This window comes from Lipotes vexillifer, unplaced genomic scaffold, assembly GCF_000442215.2.
Source record: "Lipotes vexillifer unplaced genomic scaffold, Lipotes_vexillifer_v1.1 scaffold301, whole genome shotgun sequence".
Taxonomy (NCBI): Eukaryota; Metazoa; Chordata; class Mammalia; order Artiodactyla; family Lipotidae; genus Lipotes; species Lipotes vexillifer.
Window position 1 is genome coordinate 1046951 of NW_006792529.1, and position 15399 is coordinate 1062349.

A 15399-nucleotide genomic window follows, 5' to 3' on the forward strand; every position below is an offset into this window, starting at 1 on the left:
ATTGAAAAGAAATAAATGCAGAATGTGGACTCTACTCTCCCCAGCTCCTGAGATATTATTTTCTTACTAGAAGCAGCAATAGGGAGCAGAGACTGTGATACTTATAATATCCCTAGTTGTCACTAATTAGAACAAAAAAATACAGGATTCCAAGAACTTGATTACAGATGGATGTGTCTTTTGTAATATCAAAATAGATGTTGTCTAATAACTAAGACTTGTTTTAGGACAAATTGAATATCATTCTCTGAAATAATGAAATTCTGTTCAATAACTTTACACATTAGCATTATTAAACCAAATCCTTATGTGAACTTGACAACTCTATATTACTTCAATAATTGAGACTGCTATTTTGGGGGGTGGGGGGTAGTTTGAGTCTACCTGGAGTCCAAAAAATGAAAACCTTTATTTATGTAAGACAGTATAAAGCCAGGCTTTATATTTTATGTTGCTGGTAGAAAATGAAGCTGATAAAACTTCTATTCACACTTAGTGTAAAAGGCATATTCCATTCCCGTTCTTGGCAAATTCCACAGTACTTCTTTACTGAAAGTTTTTACATTTGTTTCAGATCACTAGTTCTAATATGGTGGCCTTACATGTAGTTGTTTATTATTATTATTATTATTATTATTATTATTACTATTACTATTACATTATTTTCCTTTCAAGGAAAGAGCTAGAATAAATGATAAAAACTATTGATTCTACTTCTGTGATTCACAGAATTTCTTTGGCCCTGAGTTTGTGAAAATGACGATTGAACCATTTATATCTTTGGATTTGCCACAGTCTATCCTCGTAAGTAATAAAACCACTTTGTGTCACTTTTAGAAAATAATTTTAGTAATGATTTTTTTAAACAGTAAAATTCTTATAATGTTTACATTGATAACTTCCATTCATTTTTTTCAATTGTAGACCAAGAAAGGGAAGAATGAGGATAACCGAAGAAAAGTAAACATAATGCTTCTGAGTGGACAGAAACTGGAACTGACTTGTGATACCAAAACTATATGTAAAGATGTGTTTGATATGCTTGTGGCCCATATTGGCTTAGTGGAACATCATTTGTTCGCTTTAGCTACCCTCAAAGGTACCAAGGCATTTTAAATTCAGGGTATAGTATGGAAACTTGGCAACGACTTCCTATTATCTGTTCTGCCTAACCTTCTTTTGGGAAATATTAACTACATGGATATGTCAGCATTAAGAAGTAGGAGTTAGGAACTCCCTTCCTTTTCCTAACTAGGTACATTGTTTTAATAGCCATGTCTTTTTAGCATCTTCTGCACCTGATCATGAAGATTTTTCTCTGGCATTGGCTATATAAACATAGATTTTAATTGTTATATTTTGAGGACCATAATTTTGCCTACATATGTACTCTAGAAATTAGTATTCTGCTAATATGAGTTTGAATATATAGCAGGACCCTATTTCTGAATCTCCATATCAACTTCTTCAGCTTACTATCCTAGAAACAGTGTCTTCCTAAGTGTTGTCAGTTGATGACGGAAAATAAGTCATTTCACATTTTTTAAGCATTACGTCCACTGACCTGTGACGTTCACAACCATGGTGGTCTCAGAACACAGATTCAGTAGAAACTGCTGCTGTTTATCAATTAGAATTGCCATAGCAATAAGAAATCCCTTGGGGACTTCCCTGGTGGCGCAGAGGTTAAGAATCCGCCTGCCAGTGCAGGGGACATGGGCTTGAGCCCTGGTCTGGGAGATCCCACATGCAGCGGAGCAACTAAGCCCGTGCACCGCAACTACCGAGGCTGTACTCTAGAGCCCGTGCACCACAACTACTGAAGCCCATGCTCCTAGAGCCCATGCTCGGCAACAAGAAAAGCCACCGCAATGAGAGGCCCACACACCGCATCGAAGAGTAGCCCCTGCTTGCCGCAACTAGAGAAAGCCCACACGCAGCAACAAAGACCCAATGCAACCAAAAATAAAAATAAATAAAATATAAATACATTTTTAAAACAAGAATTCGTTTTTTTTTAAAAAAAAAGAAACCCTTTGGAGCTGGTTTAAATAAATATTTCTTTAATATTACTATATTTATAAATTACTCTTCAATATTTCAGATTCCTGTTTACCTCAAAATTTAACTTAAAAAGCTTTGACAGCAAAGTACAATAAATTATAATTGAAGGATCAAATCACCCTGAAACCCTACAAGATCAGGATAACACCATCTTTGTCATACAAGAAATATTTCTTTCAACTTAGTTTATTGAATTCTTGTTCCTTAAACACTAATAATTCATTTTGTAGAGTCATCCAATAAATATTCGATTAGTGCCTGTTGATGTTCTGTCACTTTACTAATTACAGTTTTAGACTAATCATGTAATACTATCTGTATAAAAATATTCAATTAGTCAGAATATCTAATTTTGTATCTAATTTCTTAAACATTCTGGATAAGTCAGATTTTACCTACTAATCTTTTATTTGGAGAGAATCAAGAATTAAATGATGACATTAAAACTAAAAATAAAATGATGATTATTGTTCCTTCTAGGTTTCAGTGGTAGCTCAACTATAACAGATATAGCTAATATTTATTGAATGCTTACCATGTGCCACGTGCTTTAAACTACCAAATATTTTATAACCATTATGTCATTTGACCTCTACAACAACCCTAAAAAGCAGCAATTAGCACTATCCTGATTTTACAGACAAGAAAATTGATGTCTAGATAGGTTACATAATTTATTCAGTATCACACAGGTAGTAAATGATGTGGCTAGGAGTTGAATCCACATCTGTCTGTCTTCAGAGCTCTCATTTATAAAAGACTGAGCCATACTGCCTCCCATCCATATGCAGTGCCTCAGAATTCCCTATCATACTTCTTAACAATCCTGTTTTATTCTGGTGTAAAACTGTTTTGTGTAAGTCTGACCAAAAAATGAAGAAATTAAAAGAAAACATGAAAGTATTTTTATTTTATCTGAATATTTCTCATTCTGTTCTAGATAATGAATATTTCTTTGTTGATCCTGATCTAAAATTAACGAAAGTGGCCCCAGAGGGATGGAAAGAAGAACCAAAGAAAAAGAGCAAAGCCTCTGTTAATTTTACTTTGTTTTTTCGAATTAAATTTTTCATGGATGATGTTAGTCTAATACAGTGAGTACACAAGAGTTTCTATGTTTCTCTTTTTTGGCCCCTGGTGTTTTGACCCTTTAGTTTACTGATTTATTTTATTCTGAATTATTTCAAATAATTATTGAAATAATTATTTTCAATAATTATTTTATTATTGAATTATTGAATTCTGATCAGATATTATTTTATTCTGATCAATGATAAAGTCTTATTTATCATTGCTTATTATTTTATTCTGAATTTTATTCTGCTCAATTATAAAGTCTTCTTTATCATAAAAGAAGTATTTCCTTCAATATAGTTTATTAATTTCTTATGCTTAATCATAAACCATCTTGGCAACTAAACTTATATGCCAATAAAAAAAATCACCCCATGACTCAAGATCAAAAGCCTAAATGTTTTGTGTATGTATTTGTTTTCCCAGACATACTCTGACCTGTCATCAGTATTATCTTCAGCTGCGAAAAGATATCTTGGAGGAGAGGATGCACTGTGATGATGAGACTTCTTTATTACTAGCATCCTTGGCTCTACAAGCTGAATATGGAGATTATCAACCAGAGGTAGGATTTATTTTTTTCTCCAGGACAAGTTTTGCATTGGTGTTCTTATCCTCGGCATGATTAAAGACTAAACATGGTTGAGGTGATTGCTGTTTATATCTGGAGATTTTTGAGGCTAGTTTGGTGCCTTAGAATGACTGAGTTCCCCGTGTATATTGGTTATTTCAAATCATGCAGTGTGGGATTTCTTTCTTTCTTCCTTCCTTTCTTCCTTCCTTCCTTCCTTCCTTCCTTTCTTTCTTTCTTTCTTTCTTCCTTCCTTCCTTCCTTCCTTCCTTCCTTCCTTCCTTTCCTTTCTTTCTTTCCTTTCTTTTCTTTCTTTCTTTCTTTCTTTCTTTCTTTCTTTCTTTCTTTCTTTCTTTCTTTCTTTCTTCTCTTTCTCTCTTTCTCTCTCTTTCTCTCTTTCTCTCCCCCCCATTCCTCCCTTCCTTCCTTCCTTTCTTTTTTTTTCTGTTTAAAAATTATCCTGTTTCAGAGTTTTGGGGTATCTAGCACTTACCCTTCCTTCTCCCTATTTCTAACTAACAGATACTAGACATAAGGGTTACCAGCCAAATATGGATCAAAGGGGTCTTCCATCTTCCACATGGATCCATGCAGTGACAGGCTGAGAACCCAGCAGAGCTCACTTTATGGAGAGCACATGTTCAAGGCCAAATGCACCTGAATACAAGTGGACCTAAGAGGAAGCAGGGAGCAAGAAGAGATTGTGCCACTCAAGCAGCATCCTTCACAACATTAATCCTTAACTGTAGTGACATTTGGCCTTTGATTGTCAGTCTCTCCTCAAGCTTGCTGATAAGTTCAGTCATTCTACTTCACTGAATAAAAGAGAAAGACAGATGAGCTTTCTCTAAAACTCATTCCTCAGAGAGAAGTATAAATAGGAGTACCTTATCTCTTGTTGAGGCAAGAACTTTAAGATAGGAGGAAGATGGCAAACAGAATTTCTTACACAAACACTCTCCTTTTAGGTTCACGGTGTGTCTTATTTTAGACTGGAGCATTATTTACCTCCCAGAGTGATGGAGAAACTTGATTTATCCTATATTAAAGAAGAGTTACCAAAATTGCATAATACATATGTGGGAGCTTCTGAAAAAGAGACAGAGTTAGAATTTTTAAAGGTAAGCATGCAAGATTACAAATGATAAACTTTGTATCTTTTTCAAAGTAAGGAAGAAGTGTTGGAAGACATACATCTAAAAGCTCAGGTGCCAATAACTGATGCTATATGCTTTATCTCAGCTCATTTATTCTTGACTAAAACCATGGTATTTTAATTCTCATTTTGTAAAAGAGGGAACTGAGGCTCAGAGAGGAAATGTAATGTTCCCAAAGTCAGTGGCTGATATGTGGAGCCAAACTATGATTTGAACCCGTATCTATCTGGCTATGGATTAATGCTTTTATCCTATTTCACACTCTCAAAATCAAGATATATTATAAAGAAGAAACAATTGGATTTTGTGACTGTCTGGATAAGAAAGGCAAGTTGAAACTAATTCTAGAGTTGTTTTGCTTTGTTTTTTCTTAAAAAGCTTAAGATTCAATTATATCTTCTAAAAATAGTCTTTCCATTAATGCCAGCCAATTCACACAGGGGAAGGGGGTTAGAAAAATTGATTTATAGTTTCAGTTCTGCCACCATGTTCCTATAAGACCTCAGATGAATAACGGTGCATTTATGTTTAGAAAAGACAGTACTATGCAAACTTCCAGCGTGAACAGCAAATATATGATAATATTCTATTGAGAAGAGAAAATTCAGAATATTCTCCTCTTGGGGGGACTTCCCCAGTGGTCCTGTGGTTAAGACTCCCTGCTTCCACTGCAGGGCGTGCAGGTTCGATTCCGGTCGGGGAACTAAGATCCCATATGCCCTGTGGCATGGCCGACAAAAAAAGAAAAGAAAAGAATATTCTCCTCTTGTAGTTCCCCAGGATGTAACAGCATGCCTTAAATTTGCTGCTCCATAATAAGGGAAGGGAGCCAAGTTTCCCAGCCCTACAAATATCTATAAAGGGGTTTCATTCACAGATTTATACCACCTTTAATCTAGGATTCATGGTAAGAAAGGCAGGGTGGTTTGTTTTAAGTTGACTCTACTTTTAAAGACATTACCTTATGTACCTATTTTTTCCCTCGGTTATTACATGTTTATATTTGTAGGAAGTAAATATCAAGTTATATTTTTATTAATAAAGGTAGAAGACAGATTAACACAGCAGAAAGTATTTGCATGGGGATTTTCAGACAGTCTTGCATTTGAATTCTTGTTTCAACCATCTGGGTAAACTTGGACAATGTACTTTAACCTCTCTGAGCTTCAGTTTTCCCCATATAAGTAGTGTGCTTAATGCATAGTAGGCTGCCCTTCTCCTTCTAATAATGTATCCTGTTACTCCTTTTCTCTTCAGCTTGAGCATCTTTCTTCTAACCTAAGAATTTTTTTTAAATCTCATTAATATACCCTTCCAAGGTTACCCTTCTGCTATATATCATATTGCCTCTGAAAAACTTTTATATCTTTTTGTAAATCTGCTTTATTGAGGTATAATTTACATACAATAAAATTGACTGCTGTTAAATGTTCAATTCAGTGAGTTTTGAAAATATATATACAGTTGAGCAACCATTTCCACAACCATGGTAAAGAACAAGGGTTAGCAAACTGTGGTCTGCCTATTTTATAAGTAAACTTTTATTGGAACTCGGCCATGCTCATTTGTTTCCCTATTGTCTGTATCTGCTTTCACACTACAACAGCAGGGTTAAGTAGTTACAACAGAGATCATATGACGCACAAAGCTGAAAATGTTTCCTATCTAGCCCTTTAAATAAAAAGTTTGCCAAAAATATAACACACTTCCAACACCAAAAATTTCCCTCATGTCCCTTTCCATTCAGTCCCTTCCCCCCATTCCTAACCTCCAGCAAATATTGATCTGCTTTCTATCACCATAATTTTTTCTTTTCCAGAATTTCATTTAAAGAATCATATATTGCATAGTCTTCTGTGTCTGGTTCTTTTCACTTAGAATAATGCTTTTGAGATTCATCCATGTGTGGTGTGTATAGTAGTTTGTTTATTATGGCTGAGTAGTTTTCTGTTGTACAGATATGCAATGATTTGGGTTTTTTTCTTTAGTTGATGGATATAAAGCTGCTTTAAACACTCAAATACACATTTTTGCATGAACATATGATTTTTCTTTTTCTTGAGTAAATACCTACCATTAGATTTGCTGGGATCTATGGTAAGTGTATGTGTTACTTCTGCAGAACTGCCAAATTGTTCTCAAGTGGTTGTACAGTTTTACAGTACTACCAGTAATGTATGGGATTTCCAGTTGCTCTACACCCTTAACAACACTTGGTATGTTTAGTTTTGTTTTCTTTTTTTTTCATTTTAGCTATTGAAATAAGGTAAGCAGTGGTTTATGATTGTGGTTTTAATTTGTATTTCCCTAATTACTGGTATTTTGAGCATCTTTTCATATGTTTATTTGTTGTTCCTAGGTCTTCTTTGTTGATGTGTCTAATAAAATCTTTTGCCCATTTTTGTATCTGGTTATTTTGTATCTAAGAAGTACGTATTCTTTATGTATTCTAGATAAGATTCCTTATCTCCCAGTCTGTGACTTGCCTTTGTTTTTCCTGTCATTGACTTTTGAAGTGCAGAAGTTTCTGATGTTAATGAAGCTTCAGTTTACTAATTTTTCCTTCTGTGGTTCCTGCTTTTTATGTCCCGTCTAAGATATCTTTGTCTAACCCACAGTCAAATATTTTCTAAACTTTCTAGTTTTAGCTCCTGTATTTAAGTCTGTTATCGTTTTTGGGATAATTTTCATATATTGGCTAAAGTAAGGGTCAAGATTTATTTTCTTGGCATATGAATATCCAGTTGTTCCAGCAACATTTGTTTAAGAGACTATCCTTTCCATATTAAACGACATTGGTACAACTTCTGTATCTTTAAGTCACCTTTTCCAAGGTGCATTGTTATGTTATGGTATTGTTCCAACAGGTCTGCCAAAGACTGACAGAATATGGAGTTCATTTTCACCGGGTGCACCCTGAGAAAAAGTCACAAACGGGAATACTGCTTGGAGTCTGTTCTAAAGGTGTCCTTGTGTTTGAGGTTCACAATGGAGTTCGCACATTGGTCCTTCGCTTTCCATGGAGGGAAACCAAGAAGATTTCTTTTTCCGTATGTCCATTTTAACCTCTCTTGATTCTACATTTAAATTGGTGTTGTCGATTTCCAATGTAACGTATTAATTGACTTTTCTTAAGCGAACTTTAAACCCTGGCATTTAGTAGGGCTTATATGTCTTAATACTATTTAACTCTTCTTTCTTAGTTGTGGGAAGTATTATTGAGATTTTGGTTTTCTCAGAAGGTGATTTTTAAAAGAATTCTTAGCTGGTTATATGCTCAATTAACTTTAGTTAAATTACAACCAAGTTGACTTCTCTGTTAATTTAGAACTTATTCTAGGGTACTAATACTTCTCACATGGAGAAAAACTCTCTAATGTATTTAAGACTGATAATTATCTTAACCCCAGTGAACTTTGTCTGGTTTAGTAATAGGTCCCTCACAGAACTGTATTTGAATCTCAGTGGTCCAGAGATTTACTGACTTTTATGAACTAGCCTCAGGACTTTCTACAGTTTTAAGTTTTAGTGTGTAGTCTCTGGAGATAAAGTTAGGAAAGCAATTTTTAGAAAATCATGTTTATGAAAGATAATGAACTATAAAGGCATATTTTGATTTTGGAAGTAGATGGAAAATCTGAACATTGAAGTGTGATTGTCAAACCCCAGAGGTAAATCAAAAATCTGTTCAGGTATTTGTTTTCCTAATGGTATTCAGGGACTACTGACATCTTTAGTTTATATTTGGGCTGAAATATGGTTTCACCAGAACAAACAAAATTTATAAGGTTATAATATCAAAGTCCCAACTGACTGTGGATAATCTTCAACCTAGAGACCTTTGGAATCATTTCTAGACCTGAGGGTTAGTTTGTTGGTTTCCCGTGAAACCCAGAGATACCACTAAGATTACCACATAATGTATTCTCTCAGGAAATCCCAGACCATCCTCATCTTCCCAAGATTGTCAAGATCAGGAAATTACATAGGTTTAACTTACCTTCCCCAATGAAATTGCTGGCAGAGCAAGTGCCTAGAGGAAACCTTGATGAATTAAATACAAATCTAATTTGGACCAGTTTTAAAAGGGCAGCAAATCAAATAATCATCCAGCATTCAGCCGTCATTTACCAGCTATCATATCAGCCCTGCAATAAAAATAGAACTAGCTGTGATTAGCTCATTTTTAAAGATCTCCAGTAATAAAGAATAGCCCACATTTCCCTGCAAACTATTCCTGTCTTTAACAGAACTTGTTTATCCTGTAGTTCTTTCTCTAACACAGAGCTCTCTTTTTTAAACTCTCCTTTTTTCTTCCACTGGCCTCTGGGGAGATGGATAAGTTACCCTTCGCCCTTCTCATCTCTTACAACTGAATTTCCTTAGGCACATTTCTCGTCCAGTCCATCAGTTAACACTTAGGATCAATTATCCTTATGATTTGTTTCAAACCTGTACAGCTTTACGACTGTGGAGTTCAACATCCTTGGGAATTACTTGATAGTGCTTAAATGCACTGTTTGTTAGGAGAAAAATTCCCCAACTATTTGAAGTTACTAGGAATGCTACTGGTAGTCAGGATACTAGTTTGGTGCTACTATAGCTTTAACTCGTCTCTAATACTTGCTGATTTCCTTTTGTAAAGAAAGAGAGAACAGGGTCCCCGAGATTTCATTGGTAACAACATCTGGCAAGAATTTAATAGTCTTATTTTGTTTTTAAGACCAGGAATTATGAAGATGGCACCTGCATGATTGAAGTTTGAGTAATATTCTGTTATCATATATTTTGTGAGTCTACGAAATTTGACTTGTCTGAGCCTATTTCTGCATTTGACAGCAAGACAAGGGACATGATATAGAGGAAATAATTTGTACAGTAGAGAAGCCAAGAGCTACAGTAGAATCTAGCTGGGCTTGAGCAATTCTCCAGAGACATTAGTCTTAGATCCCTGACATGTTGAATTCTAGTCTTTTAAGGCATATGGATCACTGCAAGCCTTACCACATAGATCGCAATATTTCAGGGTGTCCTCTTACATATGAAACATTCGTTTTTAAGAAGCAGGGAGATAAAATTGATTAATGATTCTTTTCCTTTCCCAGAATTTGGCAAGAATCACTGTCTCTAAATATTGATGTGTTTCATCTCTCTGCCCAGCAGTTATGTTATCCGGTGTTTCTGCATTCCAACATTTTCCTTGACTTCCCACATCTTCCATCCCAGCCTTCATGGCACCAAGATTTTTCTTGACTGAATCACAGTGCTTATTATTGCAAATTAATATCAGTTTTTGTTGAACTTCATTTTCTTTATCTAAGGCTGTAGAACATATATTTCTTGTAATTTCTTTTTTAAATAGTTTTGGTGTTTGTAAACATTGCAGTAAACTCAAAATATCAGTAATCTTTAAAGGAAACTGTTTCCCTTGCTGGTGGCTGGTATACAGTCTATACAATCTGATTTAGGCTACAGTTTCTAAAAGTGGCAAATAATATTAATTTCATTTATTTCCTAAATTTCTAATAACACAGAGTTATATTTTCCTATATTTATATTAGATATAGGTCAATGAGTATTCATGCCTAATAATGTGAAGTAAAAATAATATCTGTACTTACTCATTGTTTCTAAAATTTGGTCATGCAATGAAGTGATAGGAAAATATCCTAATTTTAAATACCCTTGATTAATATTGTAGAAAAAGAAAATCACATTGCAGAATACATCAGATGGAATAAAACACGCCTTCCAGACAGACAACAGTAAGATATGCCAGTACCTGCTGCACCTCTGCTCTTCCCAGCATAAGTTCCAGCTGCAAATGAGAGCAAGACAGAGCAACCAAGATGCCCAGGATATTGGTAAGGAGAAGCAAACTGTGTCAGATGACTCCAGGGTAGATGCATGATTTTTGCCACAAATTTTAAAAGAACTTCCACTTTTAGGATGAAAATGACAAGATATGTAGATGTTAAATGACTAAGTCAAGTTCATAAAGGTGTCATAAATGAAGCTGAGATGTCAACTTCGTGTTTATTTTGAAAACAGCACCCCTCATCGGTCAGGGAGTACCTATTGAACTATTTTGTGCTGATGGTTAGGCTAGCTGATGTAAATATTGTAAAAGTTTCAGACACATTCTCTACCCCCAGTAAACTTACACACTGGGAGATAAGACCAACAAACATGAAACAGTAATACACAATAGAGGGTCAAGGTTTCAATAACAGGTTATATTGTACAGTCTCTGATATACACTACAGGAGGAAAAGGAGATCAGAGGATAGAGTATGTGAGTGGTGGCACTTGAATTGGAATTTTCAGGACAAAAATAATTAAGTAGGTTGATGATAAATGGAAGGGCTTTCCAGATAAGGGAAAGAACATGGGAAACAAGGTGGGGGACTCTGCACCCAGAATGGGGAAGTCATGTACCATAACAGTTTTGGGGGTGACAGATTTCAGTTTTACTTGGTCACGTCCCTGTTCTGAGACTGACATGAGTAACCATATTACCAATATAAGTGCTCAGGAGAGCAGTTTCAGTTCCTTTTGAAAAGGAACCAACAGAAGAAACCGATTTAGCTCTGAAGAAAATCTCAATCAGAACTGAAATATTTAAAGCTTACTCTACAAGACCACATGTAGAGATTAAAGTTGTAGAAAGTCTAGTTCTGCATATTAAATTCTTATAGACTTCAGTGAAACACTTTTTTAATCAAGAATTTGATTAAAAAATTAAATGTAATGGCACTGATGACTTTGTGCAGCAGAGCCCTATGAATTCTTTATCCGAAACTTCCCATGTAGGATCAGACTGGGGTGATGGCAACCTATGAATAAATGTTTCTCAGCCTTTCAGAATCAAGATGGTAGGGGCTGTATACTGATTAAAAATGAAGATTCCAGAAACCTGTGTGACACTTAGTGAATCACAGTCTTCGGGCATTGGGTCCCTGGAATCTGCATTTTAACAGGCTTTCCTCAGTAGTGATTTGATGCATGCTACAATATGATAGCTGTTGCTGTAATCTCATTATTCCTTTTCTTTCCCTGCTTTGCTCTGCTAAAAAATTTGTATGCTCTTATATATTTTCAAAGTATAGTGAAATATACAGAATGAAGTAAGTCAGAAAGAGAAAAACAAATACCGTATGCTAACACATATATATGGAATCTAAAATACAAAACAAAAAAATGGTCATGAAGAACCTAGGGGCAAAACGGGAATAAAGACGCAGACCTACTAGAGAACGGACTTGAGGATACGGGGAGGGGGAAGGGTAAGCTGGGACAAAGTGAGAGAGTGGCATGGACATATATACACTACCAAACGTAAAATAGATAGCTAGTGGGAAGCAGCCGCATAGCACAGGGAGATCAGCTCGGTGCTTTGTGACCACCTAGAGGGGTGGGATAGGGAGGATGGGAGGGAGGGAGACGCAAGAGGGAAGAGATATGGGGATATATGTATAGGTATAACTGATTCACTTTGTTATAAAGCAGAAACTAACATACCACTGTAAAGCAATTATACTCCAATGAAGATGTTAAAAAAAAAAAAAAAAAGAGAAGCCACTGCAATGATAAGCCTGCGCACCCCAAGGAAAAGTAGCCCCTGCTCGCTGCAACTAGAGAAAGCCTGTGTGCAGCAACAAAGACCCAACGCAGCCAAAAATAAGTAAATAAAATAAATAAATTTTTGTAAAAAGTATAGTGAAATAAACTTATGAGAGCCATTGGTATGCCTACTTAGATTAATATTCTATTCAAGTCAGAATTGAAAAATTGAAGGTTACATTATTGTAGATGTGGTATAGGGTGCTATAGTGAAGAGTCAGAAGACAAAACTATGAACCAGCTTTCCACCCTCAACATTTCAATGATATATTGTGGTATGTAAGAACATGAACTGTGGGGCAAGACTGCCAGTGTTCAAACCACGCTCTCTTACTTGCAAGCTCTGAAACCGTGGGCAGGTGATTCAAACTCTCTGCCTTAGTTCCCCATCTGGTAAAATGATTATCATAATGATAATACCAACATCATAAGGTTATTGTGAACACGAAATGAATTCATACATGTAAAAGTGCCGGCACAAAATAAGTATTGAATAAATATTCATTATCCTTCTTATCATCATCAACATTGTTTTACCACAACTACCACTAGTTATAGTAGTAGTAGGATGACCTTAGGAAAGGAACTGATGTTTTGAGGTCTCATTTTCTTCACCCATGAAGTGGGAATGTTCTACATATCTCAGTTTTCCCCCTAAAAACACAACTATGTATCCTTAAATTCATATGTAAAAGGACTTTAAAGATGGTATTATCTACATCTATTCCCTGATTTTGTTAAGCCTCGAAAGGAATTATTTTCTGCTTGGAAGCAGCTTAGAAGTAACTACCTGCCTACTTAACTGTCTGTACTAGACAAGTGAAAATAACCAGTGTTATCTATTGGAGATTGATGGGGTCACAAGTGTATGTTGCTTCTTTAGAGTCATAGGATATGGGTGATAGAAAGAACCTTAGAGGCCATTAAGTCCAAAATTTTACTGATGAGGAAACAGGTTCAGAGAAAAGAGTGTCTCACTTAACCTCATAGTTAGAGGTCAAAGGAGACTAGAACCTCATCTCTTAATTCCTAATCCAGTAGTCTTTCTATTTGATAAGTTTCCAAAGAACTAATTTGCATGGAATTAAGTTAAGATTAATAATCATTTACTGAGCACTTGCTACATGCTAGGTGCTGTGGTTACAAAAATAAATGAAGCCTGTCTCCTCAAAAGAGCATACAATTTAGTTGATGATATAAGGAAATACAAAACAAGTACAAGAGACTGAATAATAGCACAGTGTGGATTGCAGACTGAGTGTGGAACTAACAAAGGCTTTGAGTTCAAATTTGAAACATTAGTAATAGGATGTAGGTTCATTCTAATGTCCTTTCCCATCCTGGTGGTCCATGTTGGAGTCCTATCCAGGTGAAATGCAGTAGGACAGTAGATAAGTGGGTGGTTTATTATTCCATCCCATGGATATGTGCAACGCTTTAAGTTCTACCCAGGAATGAGCTATGAATGGATTTCAATAGCATAATCCTTGGTATGTTTACAAAACAGATATAACCTAAGCTGAACTGGTGGTCCCTATGCCTGCCAAAGTTTGGCCTACATTTTCCTTTAGGGTGAAGAAAACTTTTGGGTATAGAGGCATTTCCCAGTAGTTGAATCTGTTTAAGACTCAGTTTTTGCATCTTTGAATAAAGTCTGCTCTCAAAGTAAAAGAAAATAGAATTAATGTTAGCTGCTCTCATAAAAACTCTATTTGAAGCTAAAGATTATACTGGGAATTTTAAAACAAAAGTTTTTTTATTGTTATGTTTTAACTTGGTGTCCACTTCTACTTCAGAGAAAGAATGTTGAATTTTCCTGGTGATGAGACATGTTTATTTTTTTTAATATCTTTATTGGAGTATACTTGCTTTACAGTGTTGTGTTAGTTTCTGCTGTACAGCAAAGTGAATCAGCTACATATATCCCCATATCCCCTCCCACTTGAGCCTCCCTCCTGCCCTCCCTATCCCACCCCTCTAGGTCATCACAAAGCGTTGAACTGATCTCCCTGTGCTATGCAGCAGCTTCCCACCAGCCATCCATTTTACATTTGGTACTGTATATATGTCAATGCTACGCTCTCACTTCTCCCAGCTTCCCCTTCCCTCCCTGTGTCCTCAAGAGACATGTTTATTTAAACTTCATTCCGATGCATGAATATGAAAGAGTTGCATTGTTTTCCTATCTGTTTACACCTGAGATGAAATATTGATTATTAATCTTTCTAGGAATTAGAAGATAAATGAAACATAATCTAATATCTAAATAAGCAACATTTGACATTTCTCTTTTTAAAAAACAAGTTTTCGCAGCTGTTTTACATAGTGGTCAAGCTGTATTGGTACTTTCCATGGGGAGACCAATTGGGGTGCCTTGTGATGTGGATTACTAATGCATGAACAGCCAAACCATTTGAAATTCTATGCTTCTGGTCCTTTATATACATGAAGGATTTTGATGCCAAAATTCTGTGATGCAATGCTTTGTTTATAGCCTCAAATGTTCCAATACTGACATGACATTGGTTCTCACAAAACAAAATAGCCAATCACTTGTTATAAGGTATCTCTAAATTTGACCCCTAAAAGAATATTTTGGATAGGTATCTAGGAGTGAAAGGAATTTAAGCATAAAGAGAACCCCAGCTCCTTAATCATGTTAATTAACATGAAACAAAAAAGAAACAAAAAAGACAAGTAATGTGAGGTTCTCTTGTGGCCCCTGGGCTTCAGTTAAATCAGGAAAAGTCTACAAGGTGGGGAGGTGGCATTGGCCTAGTAATGAAATGACAGAAAATAGGCCATAAAAGGTTTTGTTTCCATTTGGGGGTTTGGTGTTTGGGGGTTTTTGTTTTTGTTTGTTTTTTTGTGGTACGTGGGCCTCTCACTGTTGTGGCCTCTCCCGTTGCG

The 15399-nt window shown here is 35.7% G+C and overlaps 1 protein-coding gene across 5 annotated transcripts in view; it reads left to right on the forward strand.

Annotated features, from left to right (window-relative positions):
* Nucleotides 1–15399, forward strand: part of PTPN13 (protein tyrosine phosphatase non-receptor type 13) — a 230421-nt gene that overhangs the window by 136752 nt on the left and 78270 nt on the right. For all 5 annotated transcript variants that reach the window (XM_007465716.1, XM_007465717.1, XM_007465718.1 and 2 more), the window contains 7 exons: nucleotides 730–804; nucleotides 925–1099; nucleotides 3005–3158; nucleotides 3565–3703; nucleotides 4678–4830; nucleotides 7734–7916; nucleotides 10568–10730. In XM_007465716.1, coding sequence (XP_007465778.1) covers nucleotides 730–804; nucleotides 925–1099; nucleotides 3005–3158; nucleotides 3565–3703; nucleotides 4678–4830; nucleotides 7734–7916; nucleotides 10568–10730 — 1042 coding nt within the window. The remainder of the gene's footprint in view (nucleotides 1–729; nucleotides 805–924; nucleotides 1100–3004; nucleotides 3159–3564; nucleotides 3704–4677; nucleotides 4831–7733; nucleotides 7917–10567; nucleotides 10731–15399) is intronic.